At 36.0% G+C, this 20908-nt stretch overlaps 2 protein-coding genes across 7 annotated transcripts; one reads left to right on the plus strand and one right to left on the minus strand.

The window, feature by feature from the left end:
* Positions 1 to 798: 798 nt before the first annotated feature.
* On the minus strand, positions 799 to 2302 carry apom (apolipoprotein M). The gene is made up of 7 exons (XM_073855410.1): positions 2103 to 2302; positions 1768 to 1923; positions 1593 to 1666; positions 1379 to 1486; positions 1196 to 1294; positions 1032 to 1067; positions 799 to 950 (listed from the first exon to the last, which is right to left on the minus strand). The coding sequence occupies exons 1-6, from the start codon at positions 2222 to 2224 to the stop codon at positions 1054 to 1056; spliced, it is 573 nt and encodes a 190-aa protein (XP_073711511.1). The 5' UTR covers positions 2225 to 2302; the 3' UTR covers positions 799 to 950; positions 1032 to 1053.
* A 3178-nt stretch (positions 2303 to 5480) lies between these two features.
* Positions 5481 to 20843, plus strand: LOC129442922 (tripartite motif-containing protein 16-like protein). Of its 6 annotated transcripts, XM_073855419.1 has the most exons (7): positions 5482 to 6221; positions 12802 to 12888; positions 13011 to 13250; positions 14906 to 15065; positions 15877 to 15936; positions 16044 to 16316; positions 20627 to 20843. In XM_073855419.1, the coding sequence occupies exons 1-7, from the start codon at positions 5646 to 5648 to the stop codon at positions 20701 to 20703; spliced, it is 1473 nt and encodes a 490-aa protein (XP_073711520.1). In that variant the 5' UTR covers positions 5482 to 5645; the 3' UTR covers positions 20704 to 20843. The 6 variants fall into 6 exon arrangements, with proteins under 6 accessions (XP_073711519.1, XP_073711520.1, XP_073711523.1 ...); XM_073855418.1 differs by lacking the exon at positions 20627 to 20843 and having other exon boundaries at positions 5481 to 6221; positions 16044 to 16787; XM_073855422.1 differs by lacking the exon at positions 16044 to 16316 and having other exon boundaries at positions 5485 to 6221; positions 20648 to 20843.
* The last annotated feature ends 65 nt before the right edge of the window (positions 20844 to 20908 follow it).

Raw genomic sequence — 20908 nt, forward strand, 5'->3', positions numbered from 1 at the left:
TCCATAGTATTTGTTTATTCTACTATGGAAGTCAATGGTGCTCCTGTTTTCTGTTTGATAACAAATATCTTACTTTATGTTCAGCAGAACAAAGAAATTGAGACATCATTTTTGGATTAACTATTCCTTTAAAGGGGACATAATGAAAATTTAACTTTTTCCATGTGTAAGTGCTATAATTATATCCCCAGTGCTTCTATCAACCTAGAAAATGTGAAAAAGATCTACCCAATAACTTAGTTTTGGTAAACCATTCTTTGCAAGCATGTTAAAAAATATAGGTAATTGAAATTTGTCTCCCCTTGTGATGTCAGAAGGGGATAATACCGCCCTTTAATCTGCATTATCCAATTACGGCACTGCCATTTCATCAGCAGAGATCAGCTCATTTGCATTTTAAAGAACACACCTATAAACAGTTTTGCTCATACCTACAAAGTGGCATTTTTAACATAAATGATCTATATTTTGATCTCAAACTTCAAATATGTACCCTGGGGACACCAAAGATTTATTTGACATCTTAAAAAAGTCTTGTAAAAAATGTCACCTTTAACACACCAATTTCCCAAAAAAATCCTGCATTGTATATTCACAAGTTTGTGACAAAACAAAACAACATTATGAAGTTGATAAAACGTGTCCGCACAGCTTTTCCCAAGATATTTTTTCAACGTAGCATCCACAGATTCGGTTTTGGGTTTTTTCTTTCAAGTGATGTTACAGTGATGATACAATATCAGTGTTATAGCCACTATAATAACATAATAATAAAGATCATTAAGTACAATAATCAACTTTTTGGTTTTTACAAAATCTTTATTGAAATATAGATTTTGTTCAATATCAATTAAGCAGTCTTTAGACATGTCTAACCACAGAACCGGTAACTGCGCTGCAGTGCAAAGGTCACATCTCAGACTAGAAAGATCACTGCGGCTGCTGGCGACCTTTGAGAGCAATACAATGAATCAAATATCTGCAGTGTGAAAATATGTAAAACAGTTTATAACCCCAGTGTTTTAACTTACCTGTTTGTTTTAAGCCATGTCATCATTTACAATAATCTGGAAAAAAAAGAAAAGTGTTATATTTCACCCAGTTGTATATTACTGGACAGCACTATCACAAGTTTTAGTTTTTTAATACTTTAAATATTGCAAGAAATAAGAGGCAGATACAAAGTTTGACCAACCTTTTGTCACAGGCGCCTTTATCAAATCTTCCATAAGAACACATTCAGTTTTTGACTTAAACTCCTCCATCACTTTATCTGATGTCTTTTCATCACGAGCTGCAATGCATGATGGAAAGTTTTTATTAAAGTATTAAACAGCAATGCTAGTAGTGAGTGAATTGACATGTAAATGATACTCACAGAATAACATAGCGCTGATTTCTTCGTCGTCATCCACCATCAATATTACGATACATGAAGGGCAGTTTATCCACTTGCCATCCCAGATCATAGCGATAGCATCAAAATCTGCTTATACAACAGTGACTATGTAAAATAGTTTTGGATTATGTAAAATAATGAAAAATATTAGATGATCAGATTCATGCAGCTCTAGTGATGTTTTGTTTCATACCGTCTCGAAACATTAATGGATCTGTTACAGAGTGAACCATGTAGTTCCATGAATTGCTGTGACAAGTATCTCCACTGTCGTGGCATTAAAAGAAAAAATTACTTTTCATATGCTTGAACCTAAATAGAAATATTGGAAAAATTCATATGCCAGTTTTATTTTCTTTTACACTTACATGCGCCAGCGTTCGGACACTTTCAAGGTGGTGTTATCTTCTTTCTGAATGTCAAGAACGGAGCTGTCAGTTCCATTGAAGGCCCTAATGCCATCTTCATCCCATGCAGCTGCTGCCACAAAATACCAAGAGCCCATATACTGCAAAATAACACAGCTGTTTCATTAAATGTTAAAAATGTAACACTGTAAAGTTTATAAATGGAAACGTGTAAACATTACACTGCTTTTTCATCTCCAAAATTTGTTGCAAAGTAATGTACATTTCTGTTTAACCCATTTTCTTTTTAGCATTTCTGATGCTTCCGAAGAGTAGCATAATGTTAATGCTTTTACTGATCGGTGCTTAAGACAGCGGTAGAGAGAGGTGCTGGAGGAATACAGGGTATCATGCTCTCCAGCCCTGCATAAAACAAACCCCCTGCCAAGCCAACGACACTCAGAAAAGTGGAAAGCATAGCTGCAACAATGAGATGACCCGTCCCAGACACCAAACTGACTGACTGGTAAAACAGAAAGTTTCTTAAAATATAGAGACTGTCAACCACCTGCAGGTTGTTAGCCTCTTTTATATTTGTCAGGGCAATGTGCAAGTCATTATTTGCCCTGTACCATTATCTACCCACGCACCCTCTCAAAAAATAAATTAAAATTAAGCATTCATCTGAGCAATACCTTCGCTCTTCCTTAATATGAATTTAACTTAAGTGAATGTTAATGTTTAAAGTTTTGTCAGCATCTGCATTATAGAGACTTTATAGACACAGGCCAGACTATTAAGTCACTTCATGTATGTTTCTTCGTCTCATACGTAGACCATTTGCAGACATTTAGTCTGAAATGCAGGATTTAGGTTCTCACCATAGGCTACACAATAATGACTACATGGGCCATGACAAACGTATATTATGTTATTTATATATTGTAACAATTACTGCACTTTTTTAAGTTCAATTTCTATTTGACAAACAAAACAAAAAACCTTGTTCCCTTCAATGTTAAGCAAACATTTACACAGTTAGGCTAGTTCATGACTTATGAATGAGGTTGTGTACTTGTGGGTGCCCTGCACTGAAAAACAAATAAATAATATTGCAGTATACTTATATAATCTTTAATTTATATATTTTTATATTATATTATCTTATATTATCTTAAATTATATAATTTGCTCTAGTTAATGTTTTCACATGTTTGCACACATGCACTTTTTGCAGATAAAGGATCAGGACGTTAAATTGACATCTAATGGACATTTTTATTGTTGGATACAAAGCTCACATTGCAAAATCGCCTTAAAGGCCCCATGAGGACAAACAAAAACACAAGGTTTACCCTATATAAGGTCGTCCCAGACTACAATGCATGTTTAAGATGCCTTAATTTAAAAACATCTTGCCCTGACATGTCTTCACAGATATCAGAGATAAAGCAAATCTTCATGTGAGTTCAAATTCTCGATATCCAAAACATGTTATCAGATATTTACAAGGAAAAAAATAAGCAAAACAAGCAGCTTAAATGATATGGAGTTTTTGTCTAAATTTAAATATTTGGGAATGTGGTTTCAAAAATAAATTAGCCTGGAAAGACCATATCAAATATATTCTCAAAAGTGCAGCAAGGTACTGAATTTAATGAGGTGTCGCAGGACAAGATTGGGGTGCAGACCAGCAGTAATTAAATGATATATATGTTGGTCTCATGCGATCAGTCCTAGATTATGGATGTATTAAAAATCATTTTAGGAGCAGTTGAAACAACTTAATTCTTAATTAAATAAATCTTAATTGATTCAACTAAAACATTTAACCCAGCAAATAATTTTTTGCAGTAGCCTATATGAAGAGAAAAACTAGCTTGGATTAATCTAAAGGGACAACGTAATGATCATCCTGTAAAGGGAGTACTTAAAGGGGACATTTTTACAAGACTTTTTTAAGATGTCAAATAAATCTTTGGTGTCCCCAGAGTACGTAAAGTTTTAGCTCAAAATAGCATATAGATAATCTTTTATAACATCTTACAATTGTTACTTTGTGGGTGTGAGCAAAAACTGCATTGTGTTTTTATGAAGATTAAGGGGTGGTATTATTTTAACAAGATCCCCTTCTGACATCACAAAGGGAGCAAATTTTTTTCACATGTTTGCAGAGAATGGTTTACCAAAACTACGTTACTGGGTTGATCTTTTTTACATTTTCTAATTTGATAAAAGCACTGGGGTCCCAATTATAGTTCTTAAGAAAGCCAATTTTGACATTTGAAATGACCTAAACAAACACGCCCCTACCCCAATAGAATCTGGAACTTCTTTTGATAGAACCGCCCCACACATACACAACCCAGGCAATGTTGTCGGTTTAGTAGACACACCCCTTACTGCAGATTGGCTACAAGTGTGTTTTGGTATTCGGCCTGACTTTCATGAAATCTAAGGAAAGTTGGGAAACTATGAATACACCAGGTAAAGGCTTTGGATGGAAAATTATAAAGTGGGTTAATGAAACTGGGTTTAACACAAAATATTTTGCTTTGATATTTGTAACACCTCCAATACCACCTTGGTTACTTGCTCAACCCAAAATAGACTTAAAGCTGTATGCGAGAAATAGGGGGAAAGGAGATGAGCTTGATGTAAAAAAAAATTGTAGCAGAGTATTTAAAAAAAATCAACATCATAGATTCAGCTAGGGCAGGGGTTTTCAAACTGGGGGCGCGAGATGGTGCCAAGGGGGTCCCAGTTTTATGAGATACATTAATTTATCGTGAATTCTGTGTAATTAAATTTAAAACAAATAAGGCTACTAACCAAAAGCACTATTTTTTGTATAATTTAATGTTTTTTTTATTAAAATGTTGAGTTTTAGAACAGTTTTTTGTCACAAATTTTCATTGGGGGGCCGCAAAGGACTGCATCTTACACAAGGACCCCCATAAGCTTTTACATAATTCGAACACTGTTCGTAAGCCCCATTCATTTCCATAGTATTATTTTTTTACTATGGAAGGTAATGGGGCTCACAAACGGTTTAGTTACAAGCATTCCTCATAATATCTTCCTTCGTGTTCATTAGAACAAAGAAATCTATACAGGTTTCTAACAGAGTTGTATAGTACTTAAGTATTTTTACTTTCTACATAAAAGTAAATTTTCAATTATTCGTATTTTATTAGTGTTTTTCTTTGGAAAACAAACATTCCAAAACATATTATCATAATTTTTGCTCCACTACATTTCAAAATTTCAAGTTTTTGGTTTATATTTAATATTTAAGTACATTAAACATCTAGTAATTTTTTGTACTTTTAAGTAAAATTTTTTTCGTACTTTTACTCAAGAAAGTAAAAGTACACAATTTTTATGTAATTAGGCATTAAATCAATTTTAATATGCAATATATAATGAATACACAGTATGATTTTATGCTTTAGAATGTAGTGAACATTTTTTAGTAAAGAAAAGTACATTTTTTCCCAAGACAAACACTCTGATAAAGCATAGATGCTTGGAAAATGGAACTAAAATACTTAAGTATTGTACACCTCTGGTTTCTAACAACATGAGAGTGAGTAAATGATGACAAAATTTTCATTTTTGGTTGAACTCTTTAAGTAAAATATTAATTGATGGATCAAATGCAGGGAAAATGATAAATGCAATGATGCGATTTATTAGAATATAATTTAGAATATACCGTATATCGATTTCTTCACACTCCATCACACTAGGTGGCGGTATGCATCTATGAGTTTGTTTGCAGCCATAAAAATCAAAGGAAGAAGAATAAACACCAAAGAAGAAGAAACAGAAGCATCACGTTGGTCTCGCAAACGCGAAAGCACCATTTGAACTCAAGTCCACGTAAACAATGAAAAATGGAGAACTTTGTATACGTATCTCGTGAAAACTTGACGTGTTCAATCTGTCTGGATCTATTTAAGGATCCAGTGACGCTTAACTGTGGACACAGTTTTTGTATGAGCTGCATTACAGACTGCTGGGATCAGGATGACGACTTCGAAGTCTACGAATGCCGCCAGTGCGGAAAAGCCTTCACTCCAAGACCTGTTTTGGGTAAAAACACCGTGCTAGCTGAAGTCTTGGCGAAACTAAAGACCGAACCACAAGCTCCTCCTCAGTATTTTTATCCTGGAATTGCAATATGTCACATCTGTACTGGGAAAAGTCACAACGCTGTAAAATCCTGTCTGGTGTGTATGGAATCATACTGTCAGAAACATTTTGAACAACACGAGGAGTTTCACTCAAGTAAGCGACACAAAATGATCGATGACACTGACCGACTTGAGAAGACGAACTGCCATCAACATGACAAACCCCTAGAGATGTACTGCTATCGTCACAAGAGCTGTGTTTGCAAGATGTGTGTTGTGGATGGGCATGCAACCCATAATGTAGTGCCACTTACCGCTGCGAGGACTGAGATACAGGTGAGGCATTAGCTCATTGTTGCTGTAGTGTAAATGATAACTAATAATATCAGTGATGTGGTATTAATAAATTTAATGTTGAAGTCCAGTTAAGGCACACTAATGTAATAATAAATGTCTTTGTCCCACAGGGAGACTTTGAAGAAAGCCAAAGAAGTCTCCAGGAGAGAATCCAGAACAAATGTCAAGAGCTTAAGGACGCTGTGGAGACTCGTAAGGTAAGTTTAAATCAGATAAACAACTGCTGTCTGCTGTTTCAGATCTGTTTCAGACTCAGTTAGATCCAATCAGTCAGTGAGGAGTTCAGTGCTAAATGACTTTGACTGAAGTTCACTGTGTGTAACAGACTGTGTGATGTATCAGTAAGAGCTGAATGAATGCTGCTGATTCTAATGCTCCTCTCTCTGTGTGTCCTAACAGCGCTCTGCACAGACAGCAGTGGACGACACTGAGAGGTTCTTCACTAAACTGATCCGATCCATTGAAAAAAGGCGATCTGAGGTGACAAAGCTGATCAGAGATCAGGAGAAGACTGCAGTGATTCAAGCTGAAGGACTCTTGAAGCGACTGGAGTGGCTGGAACCGGAGATTATTAGTTTGGGGAGAGATGCTAAGCTGGAGCAACTTTTAAAAACAGAAGATCACATCCATTTCCTCCAGGTAACGCAGAGATCTGATGAAAAACTGAATTATTGTTTAGTTTATAATTAAAAAATATATTTATTTGCATAAAAAGAATCTTAGAATTGGTCAGGCCACAGAGGGTATTTACATCAAAGAAGAAATGGCAGACCCAGATAGTAAGCATGAAATCACAGATTAATCGTAACTAGTCATTTGCAGAATAATAGTTTTTGCTTACATCATCATATACAGTACTGTGCAATAGTCTTAGGCCACCACCACCAGACCTGTTGTTTTAGAAGTTTCCAAATTTATTTTTCAATTTATTTTATTAAGATACAAACAGAAAATACAGGAAATATGTAAAAAGAAAAAATTCAGGACTAAATGTTTCCTTTAGGCATTGTCGGTGTTTAGTGTGACCTCTTTTGGCACTAAACACATATTGAGCATTTTTTAACAAAATGAAAAAGACAAATTTCTTTAAAATTTGAAATTAGCATTTAATTTTATTTAGGTTTAAGAGATCCTGCAGTTTCCTGCTATTGCTCAAGTGGAAGTGGAGCTTACCCTAAATTCTTGACACATCAGCTTACATTTTTCACATTTTTAATACTATATTCACATTTCCTGTATTTTCTGGATGTATTCTATTAAATAGACTGAGAAACAATTATATATGATCACAAAAACATTGAAAAACAATGGCCTAAGACTTTTGCACAGTACTGTATGTGTGTACTGTGTTTAATAATTATGTATATATAAATACACACACATGCATGTATATATTTAAGAAATATCTGTGTGTGTGTGTGTATAGACCGTTTCAGTAGTAACAACATAAACACACGGCTTTCGTGGTCATCACATAACTTCCGGTAAACTCTGCGAAGAATAAAGTACTATTTAAAGTAGTTTATTTATATAACAAGCAAAATAAACAACATGTAGATTACATAGGAACCCAAAACATTTGTTATTTTCGATGAGGTATTTGTATAAGAGTTCAGTTTCAGCACCTAGTCAGACCATTAAACAAACGCAAACCAGAAGTAAAGTTCGGACCAGACGCTTATCGCGTCACTGCACGTGCGCCCGATGAAACGGTCTATATACAATTTCAAATTTATAAATAATTTATATTATGTATATATTATACATATAAAATTAAAATTATACATGCATATTTATGTATACATAATTATTATACATAAAACACACACACATATATGATGTAAACAAAAACTTTTATTCCGCAAACAATTAGTTAATTTAGCCCTAATCCCTAAACACAATCTCTGTGTATAAAGGACTTATGTTGTGGTAGGGATGCGCGATAATTTGCATACGATATCATGCGCATTTCGTCAGTGAAGCCGGTTCCTTGATTAGTAGTAAATCGCCATCACCTGCTATTCAGATGGAGCGGCAATTATTACACAAAGCCGTAGTTCACCGACAAGCTGGGCCATATCGCAGGCGATACGTTGGCGATAATAAAGCGAAATTGCGCCGATTGTCAGCGAACTACAGCTTTGTGTAGTAAATGCCGCTCCATCTGTAAGCAGGTGATGCGATTTATTTCTAATCACTGAACCGGCTTCACTAATGAGATGCGCAATGACAATCACATGCACCTTATTGCTCATCCCTATGTTGTGGGGATTTCATTGCATCAAGTATCAACCAGGCTTTAGGATGTTTTGAGCTAAGAGGGGGAGATGGGAACAGATGTTGATGAACAATAATGAGGTGTGAACTCTCAGTCATTATTCATTGAGCTATGTAGAGATGGAGATGCAAATGTCGTGAGGAGTCTGTTGTTTTCCAGGAAGTGACACTTGTTAAGTTTAGACGTCTTCTTGACACCTTACAGCAAATGTCGAGACTGCTAGTATAGGCTTATTATGTAAATCTCACCGAACACAATGATAGTACTTAGACTCTCATCTGTGTGATTTCTTTTTTTTTAATCTCATGTTTTTATTTTTTTTTGTATAGAATATCAACTCTTTCGCTGTGCCACATGGATCTACAGACTTGCTCAACACGACTGTCAATTCAGTACCTGCTTTTGATAACATATTAAAATCTGTGTCTCAACTGAAAGAGAAAATGGAGGATGTTTGCAAAGAAGAGCAAGAAAAAATATCTGACGAGGGTAAAGCTTTAATCACTAAGTTACTCTAAACATAATTTCACATGTCTTAACCTGCATGTAGATTGAATGTTCTTGCACTAAATATATTTGTTGTTGTTTTTTATAAAATATAGCAAGATGCATTGAAATCATTCCCATCCCGGAACATGAGAGCTGGGAAGAGTTCCTACCATGTAAGTTACTTTTTAAACAAATAACTAATACACAGACAAGATGTACAATGCCTACTGAACCAACCTACCCATTAAATGGTTTGTTTTTGGAGTACACATTAATGGTTATGCGTCTTGTCGTATTCTCTCAGATGCGTTTGATTTTACTCTGGATCCAAACACTGTGAACAAATCCCTGCGTCTGGACGAGGACGACACACAGGTTACTTACTCGAGGAAACCCCAGGGTTATCCTGATCATCCAGACAGATTTGAGTTTTGGAATCAAGTGCTGTGTGAGGAGAGCGTGAGTGGACGCTGTTACTGGGAGGTTGAGTGGAGCGGTCAAGTAGGCATATCGGTGTCATACAAAACCATCATGAGGAAGAGCAAGTCAAAAAAGTCTAAGTTTGGAGGTGACGATCAGTCATGGATTTTAAACTGCTCCCCATACTCGTTCTCATTCTGCCATAATGATGAATACACTAAGCTCCCTGCCTTCCATCCATTTAAAATAGGAGTGTATGTGGATCACAGTGCAGGAACCTTGTCCTTCTATAGCATCTATGACACAATGACCCTCATCCACAGAGTCCAGACCACATTTACTCAACCTCTCTATCCTGGGTTTAGTTTGGGGTATGACTCGGAAGTAATTCTTTGTGATATTTGTTGATTGGGAAAACCGTTGATGTACATATTTCTTGGATATTACCGGCAGCCTTTTGTGTGAGATAGTATCCATGTAAAGACTAGATTTAAAGATTTGTTGCAATTTTGCATTTTTTCGGTCAACAGCCATTTCTACATCCGTTTTTCTGTTGTAGCATACTCGTATAAAAAGCATTTTGGGACTGCCTCTCTTTTATTTTATTTTTTAATAACTTAATGTTTTTTTAAACTGATTCAATTGTTCATAAAATGTGATACCTTTTTTACAGAACAATAAAGGTTATTTTATTTAGGAAAAATATAAACAAGCAAAAAAATAACAAAAAGCAAAATACGTGTTAACTTTACCAAATGGTAGACTCTCTACATTTATGGATATATGATACGTTGTTTTGATGTTTGTTTGTTTGTTTTCTTTGTATCCCCCTGTTGTTGTTTTCAAATAAAAAAAGTTTACATGAACAGTGCTCATGTATGTAAATATGAGAATTGTAGAACTAAGTTAAAACAAAAATATTGCAGGCTAATATTGTAAATGTTGACAATTACTTAAAGGGAACATTTCACAAGACTTTTTGGGGTGGTTTCCTGGACAGGGATTAGCTTAATCCAGGACTAGGCTTTAGTTTAATTAGGAAATATATCTAGTTTTAACAAACATGCATACTAAAAACATTACCCGTGTGCATTTTGAGGGCCCAAAACAAAGGGCCCTGATGTATTTTAAGATATGTCAGTGCAAGTTGTTTTCAGTTTGGACAACTAAACAACAAAATGTTTTAGTCTAGGACTAGTCTAATCCCTGTCCGGGACACTGCCCCTTTGAGATGTAAAATAAAAAAAAATGTTAAAATTGCCACTTTGTAGGTGTGAGCAAAAATTTGCAGTTTTGGGTGTGTCCTTTAAATGCAAATGAGCTGATCACTAAATGATAATGCCGTGGTTGGATAGTGCAGATTAAGGGGTGGTATTATCCCCTTCTGACATCACGGGGGAGGGGGGCAGATTTCAATGACCTATTTTTTCACATGTTTGCAGAGAATGGTTTACCTAAACAAGGTTATGGGGTTGATCTTTTTCACATTTTAGGTTGATAGAAGTACTGGGGACCCAATTATAGCACTTAAACATTAAAAAAGTAAGATTTTCATGATATGTCCCCTTTTATTAAACACATAAGCACAAATTGCTCACATTTACAGAAAATGTCTCTGAGTATAAAGACAAAGGAATGTGGTTTCTGGAAGGCCACTGTCCTGCAAAGTTTAGTCCAAACACACGTGAATGCTGCTTTTTCGGTGTTTATATTGGCGGTTGGCAAAACAACTTGTATGCGATTACCTCCACAAACTGATCTGGAGTGTGGAATAGAATACATGCTTATGAGAATATTATATGACTAAAAAAAATCATTTTGTATATTTTAATTATTTTGTTTTTATAAACTTAATGATTCCAAGATCCCAAGTCACCCTGCATTGAACTTTTGTTTGTACAGCCGCCCGCCGCCTAGTGATGGGAGAAATGAAGCTTTTCGAAGCTTCGAATCAATTGAACCAATTGCTTCGAAAATTGATTCAGTTTTTCGAAGCAGTTCGAAACACCACACACGCTGGCGAGCCCTGCTGGTCAAAATAGTGTAAAAGCAGATATGTCCAAACATTTTACACTTTTTTAACAAAATAATAGCAAGATTTGTATTAAAATATGTTTAAAAAATTATTTAACTTAATTTAGACATAGTTAAAAGTATATTATGTGTATATTATGTTATGTGTTTTAATTTTATTTAGGGCAAACAAATCATTAAAACTAACTACCCTTTTAATTATGCACATTTTTGTCATTAAATCTGTCTATAAACAAAAAGTAGACAAAATGACAGTGTTATTAGTCAGAAAGATAAATGTTTTATGAAATTTCATAATAAAGCTGACCCGAGTTCACCTAAACATATTAGACACTGGTCATGTGATCAACTCCCCCTAGTGGTGAACCATCGGATTTTCGAAACGTTTCGAAACAGTTATGACGTAATGAAGCCTCGTTTGATAAAATCACGCGACTTGGGCCAGTTTGAAACAAGCTCCAAACCACTGATTCGAAACAAAAGATTCGTAAATGTTTCGAAGCCTCATGAAGCAGTGCTACGAAAATGACAATCACTCGAGCCGCCCACTTCCGCTTACGTCAGATTTATCGCGCCGAAGAAGAAACAAACACGGCTAATTCCAATTAACGTTACTAATGCGTTGAGCGCGTGCAGTAAAATGGATACCTTACTTTTGGTAGCTCGTGAACAGTTGACGTGTCCAGTATGTCTGGATCTATTGAAGGATCCAGTGACGCTTAACTGTGGACACAGTTATTGTATGAGCTGCATTACAGGCTGCTGGGATCAGGATGATGACATCGAAATTTACAGGTGCCCTAAATGCAGACAGACTTTCACCACAAGACCTGTTTTAGGTAAAAACGCGGTGCTGTGTGAAATGGTGGAGAAGCTGAACAGCAAACCACAAGCTGGATATGCTGGAACTGAAACGTGTGACATTTGTACTGGGAAAAAACGAAAAGCTGTAAAATCCTGCCTCGTGTGTTTGGAATCATACTGTTCGAAACATTTAGAACAACACGAGGAGTTTCACTCAAGTAAGCGACACAAAATGATGGATGACTCTGACCGACTTGAGAAGATAAGCTGCCCTCAACATGAAAAACCCATAGAAATGTACTGCCATGATGACAAGAGCTGTGTTTGCACGATGTGTGTTGTGGATGATGGGCATGCAACCCATAATGTAGTGCCACTTACCGCTGCGAGGACTGAGATACAGGTGAGGCGTGAGCCCAATGTTGCCGTAATGTAAATGATAACTAATAATATCAGTGATGTAGTTATAAATAATGTAATGTTGAAGTCCATTTAAGGCACGCTAATGTAATAATAAATGTCTTTGTCTCACAGGGAAACTTTGAAGAAAGCCAAAGAAGTCTTCAGGAGAGATTCCAGAACAAATGTCAAGAGCTGAAGGACGCTGTGGAGACTCGTAAGGTGAGTTTTGATTAGAAGAACAACTGCTTTCTGCTGTTTCAGATCTGTTTCAGACTCAGTTAGGACTCTCATCTAATCAATGCTGCTGATTCTAATGCTCCTCTCTCTGTGTGTCCTAACAGCGCTCTGCACAGACAGCAGTGGATGACACTGAAAGGATCTTCGCTGAACTGATCCGATCCATTGAAAAAAGACGATCTGAGATGACACAGCTGATCAGAGATCAGGAGAAGACTGCAGTGGGTCCAGCCGAAGGACTCATAAAGCATCTGGAGGATCTGGAGCCTAAGATTGTTGGTTTGGGAACAAATGCTAAGCTGGAGCAGATTTTAAAAACCGAAGATCACATCCATTTCCTTCAGGTAACAAAGAGATCATCTGATGATAAACTGAATTATTGTTTAATGTCTTTGTATTTCAGGTGTTTTTTGTGTTTATTTTACTAGCTCTTTAATTAGTAAACATGCATCAAAATCTGTTGGTTGCTGAAATGTTGTCAGTAAATTAAGCGGGGTAAACGCAATTGAAACATGGGGTGGATGGAATAATGCAACTTTACTACACGTTGCATCATGTAATATTAATGGGCAATTTGCACAAGATTAGAAATCTCTCTCTCTCTCTCTCTCTCTCTCTCTCTCTCTCTCTCTCTCTCTCTCTCTCTATCTATCTATCTATCTATCTATCTATCTATCTATCTATCTATCTATCTATCTATCTATCTATCTATCTATCTATCTATCATATTTAATATTTAGGCGGAGTCTCTGAAAGCCAATGTTGACATTTGAAATCACCTAAACAAACATGCCCCTACCCCATTTAGAATCAGGAGCACGTTCAACCTCACACCGGTGTGCAACGTTTTGCTATGGTTTTGCTATGGTAAAAAAATACACTTTTTTTTAAATAGAGAAAAATAAATAATAAGGGGAGAAATGTCATATAAAATCAAGCTTATGAAGGCAACAGTGTTTCTGCTGGTGCTGAAATCTGTCTGTTTAATCCGTTTTTCAAATAAAAACCACGATTTGCATCCAGTAACAGTCACAATGTCTTTCGATGTGCTGCATTGCACATACTTGCTGACACTAGCACTCAAAAATAAATGAAAATGCTGACTTTGGCGAAAATGCCTAGATGGACTTTACGTCCAGGACTGAGGACACAGAGAGTGTCAAAATAAAGGTACCACATATCGATATTTTATGTGTGGCATTGAATGCATTGTCTTGTTAGAAATTTACTCGATATATCAATCCATATTGATGTATTGTTACACTCCTACATATATGCATACATTATACACCAGTCAACATTTAAAGGGACACAAGGCAGCATTTTTGTGTTAATAAATCATCTTCGTAAGTCGGTATATGGTTAAATGACTCATTACATGACGAATGAAGACTCTCTCGCCCGCCCCTACCGTCTGTAGGAAGAATACCCCACTTGCAAGTTCGCTGTATCCGACCCGGTGTCCTTCAGTCTCGTATAGTCTCAGATATAGAACGCATTTACTCCCAGACACTAGGGGGAGCTAGTAGACAAATAATACTCAGACTTGCCTTGTGTCCCTTTAAAGTGGATCAAAAACTTTCATAGAAGTTGTCTTAAAATTTTGAGCAATACCCATTCTCGTCTTAGGACAATCAAATTCGCTTTGTAAAGGATCCTAGACTTGATCAGGCCACAATGGTAATTTACATGAAAGACCCTAGGAAGGGCACACCTTATAGTGGTTTTTAACTGCAGTCCTGCACATTTTCTTGTCTCCCTCATCTGACACAAGTCTTTAGTCTCTACGAATGAGCTATGCATATGCAAATCCTGTGAGGAGTCTGTTTTTAGGTTTAGTCTTAATCTTGAGAATTTGCAGCAAGTGCTGAGACTGTTAGTATAGGCCTGTTATGTTAATTTTATTGAATACAATAATGGTACTTAGACTCTCTGTGTGATTTTTATTTTCATGTAAATGTGATGGTTTTCTCTGTTGTCTATTGTTTTGTTTGTACAGAATATCAACTTTTTTGCGGTGCCACGTGGATCTACAGACTCACTGAACACGACTGTCAGTTCAGTACCTGCTTTTGATGACGTATTAAAATCTGTGTCTCAAATGACAGAGAAACTGGAGAATGTTTGTAAAGAAGAGAAAGAAAAAATATCTGAAAAAGGTAAAGCGTTGAACACTTATTTACTCAACAAATGAAATGTATTATTCAGGGTTCCCACTGGTCCTTGAAATCCATGAAAGTTTTTGAATCTGGGGGAAATAATTCAAGGCCCTGGGAAGTTTTTGAAAATATACATGCAAAGATACAGGTCATTGAAAGTGCTTGAATATATTTTATGGAAGAAGTTTTCTGGAAAAAAATCCATATTATTCCCTGTGTAGTGTAGGATAATATCATAAAAATTCTAAACTTTTTAAGCACACGTGCTAAACTATTCACTTTAAATGATTATACTTTCTGTATGGGAATGTTGATTCCTACCAAAATGCTTTTTAGCATAGTTGTGCTTGACACATCAAAACATCTTGGGTAATGTATGTAACTGTTGTTCCCTGAGAAGGGAACGAGACACTGCGTCTCCCTTGCCATACTTCCTGCGTCCCTGTAATGCCGTCTTTGGCAATATTTCAGATAGTGATATACTTTCTGGCTCCCACGTCACCCTGTCTTTGTCGTTTAGCCTCACCATTGGTTAAATTTGATAAACACATTCAGATGCACTTACCCCTGTAGATGCCCCTAAAGTGTCACCGCAGTGACGCAGGGCGAGTTCCCTCAAAAGGGAACTGTAACAATGTATCTTAAAAGGTAACACCTTGCTCTCACTTGAAATGTGTCCCGACATTTAGTCCTTGAACTTTAGGGTATTGGACCTGGAAAGTCCTTGAATTTGACGTTAACTAAGGTGTGGAAACGCTGATTATTGATTGTTCTTACACTAAATATGTTTTTGTTGGTGTTTTTAATATAGCGAGTTGCATCGGAATCATTCCCACCATGGAACGTAAATGCAGGGACAACTTCGAACTATGTAAGTTACTATACAAACATATAAGTAATACACAGACAAGATGTACAATGCCTACTGTAACAACCTAAAATAGTTTGTTTTTAAATGCACATTGTGTTTTGTCTCAGGTTGGGATGATATAACTTTCGATTCAAACACTGTGAACAGATCCCTGTATCTTAACGCGGACCGCACACAGGTTACTTTCAAGGACACCGTGACACCTCCGGATTATTTAGATCACCCAGAAAGATTTGAGTTTTGGAGGCAGGTGTTGTGTATAGAAAGTGTACCCACACGGTGTCGTTACTGGGAGGTTGAGTGGAGCGGTCAAGTAGGCATATCGGTGTCATATAAAACCATCACGAGGAAGAGACGGTCAAACAGGTCTAAGTTTGGATGTAACAGTCAGTCATGGACTTTGAACTGCTCCTCAGACTCGTTCTCATTCTGCCATAGTAACAAATACACAGAGCTCCCTTTATTCAAATCTTCTAGAATAGGAGTATATGTGGATCATAGTGCAGGAACTCTTTCTTTTTACAGCGTCTATGACACATTAATGACCCTCATCCACAGAGTCCAGACCACATTTACTCAACCTCTCTATCCTGGGTTTAGATTAGGTGTTAACTCTGAAGTGAAACTCTGTACCCTGTTTTAAAATAACACAGCCTCATAGCTCCACGTAACCTTAGTTCCGGCGAATGTGTCTTTGACTTTGTTTAAAGGGACACTCCACTTTGTTTGAAAATATGCTCGTTTTCTAGAGTTAACTAGAGTTAAACATTTGAAACATTGGAATCCATTCAGCTGATCTCTGGGTCTGGCAGTAGCATGTTTGGCGTAGCTTGGCACAGGCCGTTGAATCTGATTGGACCATTGGCATCGCGCTTAAAAATGGCCGGGGAGTTTCGATATTTTTCCTATTTGAGGCTTGACTCTTCTGTAGTTGCATTGTGTACTAGACCGACAGAAAATTAAAAGCTACATTTTCTAGGCAGATATGGCTAGGAGGACTATACTCTCATTCTGGCATAATTATCAAGGACTTTGCTGCTGTAACATGGCTGGAGGAGGTGCAATGATATTACGCAGCACCTGAAAATCGCAGCTTTTGATTTTCCGTTGGTCTTATTGCACAATGTGACTACAGAGGGATCGGGTGTTGAATGGGAGGAGTGTCGAAACTCTTTGGTTATTTTTTTTTAGTGCATGCTGGTGGTCTGGTCGGATTTGGTGGATTGTGCTAGGCTGTGCTGGGGGTGGTGGCGCCGGACACGGAGGTCAGCTGAATGGATTCCAAAACGGTAAAAATCTAATGTTTACCTCTAGGGGAGCTGGAAAATGAGCATATTTTCCGAAGAAGTGGAGTGTCCCTTTAATTTCAGAGATAAAAGGCTATGTAATTTTAGCCGTCATCTGTTGAATCATTTGTAAAATTAATACACAGACAATACACTCTGGCTGACTGTCATAAGGACAAGTTCAAATGCTTTCTGCTAGATCATATAATTTGGCCTATTTTTATTATCAATTTTTTATGTATTTAGTTTTAGTGTTTACATTCCATAACATCAGATAGATGTGAAATTAAGCAGAGCAGTAAATATGTTCAGGTGGCTGTGTAAAATTGAATTTTAGATGAGTCTAATGTATATTATATGGACTTAAATGCATCTCTGCTGTTTTTGTGATTCATTCATGTTAAAATTCCCATGGGGATAGTTTCAGTTAAAATATACAAATAAAGCATCCTTGTGCTCCTGCCTTTAAATTGACTGTTTTGGGACTATGTCCAACAAATTTTAAATGTATTCCTATTCCTTATCGGCCCGTTTTAAACTTGCCTTATAAGAAAGAATACTTGTATGCATCTTGAAACAAAACAATGGCACTGATATATGTAATCAGAAAGGGGAAATTTCACAAAACTTTTTATAATGTAAATACATGTTTGGGGTCTCCAGAGTACGTATGTAAAGTTTTAGCTCAAAATGCCATATAGATAATTTATTAAAGCATGTTAAAATTCCCACTTTGTAGGTGTGAGCAAAAATGTGCAATTTTGGGTTTGTCTTTTTAAATGCAAATGAGCTGATCTCTGCACTAAATGGCTGTGCCGTGAATCCTGGATAAAAATCCTATATAGTGCGCATAAGCTCTTCTACCTTACAAAAGTTGCACTGTAAAAATATGCAGCATGAAGTTAAAACGTCTTGGTTTTGCAAGTCAATTTAAACTACTTTTGTAGGATTGGTTGTGGAAAGTTGACATAACTTTTAAAATCAAAAGTTAATGTTGTTTAACTTAATTTTTCTAATTAAAGTAACATAAAATGTATGTTGATTTTCCAAAAATGCTGCCAAAAATGACTCTTAGAGTTTTAATCTGTATTTATTCTTGTAGAAAAAAAGTGGCAACAGGGGTTCTTAACCGTTATTACCCTGCTATTGTCCAGAACAATATTTGAAGGCCCCCGATAATTTGTATCAAATAAAATATACTGGAGCTTGACATAACATGACAGATGTGTATTCATTACAAAAAAAAAAAAAAAACACTAAGAAATATCTAGATTTTTAGTTTTATCTTATTTAAAATATTTTTAAGGCCTTATTGGAAGTTTGTTGAGAACCCCCTGATTGAGAACACTGCTCCAAATCTACAGAAAAGTTGCAGACCTGGCAACACTGTTCAGAACAAAAAAATTGATGGAGACGGTTTGGTTACAAACATTTGACAAAATATCTTCCGTTGTGTTTATCAGAACAAATAAATGTATACAGGATTGTAACAACATGAGAGTGAGTAAATGATGACAGAAATTTTTTTTTTGAGTGAACTATCCCTTTAAGTCGCAGTCACAAGACTTCTATTCTACCCATTGACTTCTATTCATACGCAAGCGAATGCGCAAGACCGCAAACGCATGATCGTGCAACATTATTTCACAGGTCGCTGTGTAGAAAAGTTAAAATCTGGTAAGCTCTGAAATGCACATTTTCATGAGGAGCGTTATATAACCTGTACAAAACCAGAATGTCTTTTCTCTACTGAAAAGCACAAATTAACTGTGTTTGTGTTATCAATACTTATAATCGTTCTTGTCTTATTTACTTTCTTCAATCTGATTTCAGTTCACTTTCTCGCAAATTCCTTTTAATTGTCTCCAGGGGTGTATTCCAGAAAGCAGGGTTAACTTACCATCAGATTAACCTTGAACTTTGGGTTGATCAACCCCAAACTTGCTTACTCTGGGTATGTCGGTTCCAAAACACAGTTTAAGAGTTAGTTCAATCAACCCGCTGAAGGTAACCCAGAGTTAATGCGCGCTCACGGTAACAAAATAAAGGCATTGTCAATGGATCACAGATTTCACGAGTCACCATGGAAACGTCAGAGAACTTAAACGTTTTTAAATGAGAAATAACATTATAAACCAATACTTTCTGCCAAAATCAACGTTTTATAATCGGCTTAAAAGTGCGTGATTACAAAACAGAAAAAATTAATTAAGTAATTAATACGAACCTATTTTACCCCATTTAAGTCCAATATTATATGTGTCTCAACGAAATTACACACACAATATTATTTAAATATTATTTAAAAGCCTGTAAAAATAATCTTAGATTTTATGTATGATTTTAAACATATTTTCCCTTACGAAAATTAACAATGGTTTTACTACAGTTAAAACCAAAAAAAAACATGGTTACCGTTTTTTTTAATAGATATTATCATTTATGCATACACAATACAATCATATGATAATATTCACTATATTGTACTTATTTTACTTCTGCTCCTTTAAGTGACCCTGTTTAGTTTTTGGACTTTTCTATTGTATGACACCCCTGCTGAAAAAAAACAATAAAACCATTACAGAACATTCTAATGGTTCCCATTAAAATACCAATAGGAACCATTAGCTTTTAACATTAAAACCATTACACTGTAGTGTGTTTTGGGCCATATTCCATTAGAACCAATACATATTTCAAATAAAACCAATAAAACCATTAGAATTTTCTGTAATGGTTTTATTGTTTTTTCAGCAGGGACTGTATCACCATTTTTAACATTTACTGATAGCTGATTAATGCACCCTCCTTTAATTGTAAAGCTTCCTTACAGTCCTTAGATTTTCAATCATTTTGTGTAATACTTTTGTACACTACACTAAAAATTATAATTCATTTGCATTGGATCTGCTATGACAGAAGTGGAGAATAGAAATGTTACATTAGTGTCAATAGTAACATGTTCTAATATGTCCTGTATCATCTAATATAACCAAATATCTCAATTTCCCTTTGGCTCAAAATAATAGCTCAGGAAAGGCCCATTTAAAAAAAAAAGGTGATTTAGAAAAAGACCAGCTATATCAAATGTAGAGAGGGGGCTTCGGATCTGAAGTGCATGTTTAAGAAATAAATATATATTTATAATTTTATTTCAGTGTGTACATGATTCTAACTGATAATAGTAAATATCTGACCACTATGCCATGTCATCATAAGTACACGCAATCGGGAGTCAGAGATCCGAAGGTACCACCTGGCAGTCATATTTTTTAAATTGGCATACATTAACCATAAAGACATGTATGAGATGATGTTATTGACAAATGGCACAGTACCGACAGAGAAAACTTACTTGTCCAAAGCCTATTTATAAGACTATACATCTCCTCATTTCTCAACAGATGTTGAAGAAGGTGAAGACCATGATGAAGAGCTCACAGAAGGATATGAACAAACAGGGCAGGAAGGGAGAATCTGACCTCAAGCCTAAACATCTCTTTTCCGGGAAGAGGAAATCTGGTTCCACCAGTCGCAGATAAATGCAGCCTTGATCGCTCATTACGTCTCTGATTTACACCAGAACCTAAATCTTTATTAATAAATATTTGTTATAACCTGTACCCTTGATCCATTCTTTCTGATACAGATGGCAGCACTTCTGTAAAAATGAAAGAATGATTAGT

This window comes from Misgurnus anguillicaudatus, chromosome 2 (assembly GCF_027580225.2).
Source record: "Misgurnus anguillicaudatus chromosome 2, ASM2758022v2, whole genome shotgun sequence".
NCBI classification, from domain to species: Eukaryota; Metazoa; Chordata; class Actinopteri; order Cypriniformes; family Cobitidae; genus Misgurnus; species Misgurnus anguillicaudatus.

Excerpts from the sequence above, each read along its gene's own strand:
- apom (XM_073855410.1), bottom strand. The coding sequence starts at position 2,224 with ATGCTTTCCACTTTTCTGAGTGTCGTTGGCTTGGCAGGGGGTTTGTTT. Across the intron at positions 1,924-2,102 it reads GCTGTCTTAAGCACCGATCA|CTGTGTTATTTTGCAGTATA; the intron begins GTAAAAGCATTA and ends TTAATGAAACAG. Across the intron at positions 1,667-1,767 it reads GTGTCCGAACGCTGGCGCAT|TGGAGATACTTGTCACAGCA; the intron begins GTAAGTGTAAAA and ends ATGCCACGACAG.
- LOC129442922 (XM_073855418.1), top strand. The coding sequence starts at position 5,646 with ATGGAGAACTTTGTATACGTATCTCGTGAAAACTTGACGTGTTCAATC. Across the intron at positions 6,222-12,801 it reads CTGCGAGGACTGAGATACAG|GGAAACTTTGAAGAAAGCCA; the intron begins GTGAGGCATTAG and ends TTTGTCTCACAG. Across the intron at positions 15,937-16,043 it reads CAGGGACAACTTCGAACTAT|GTTGGGATGATATAACTTTC; the intron begins GTAAGTTACTAT and ends GTTTTGTCTCAG.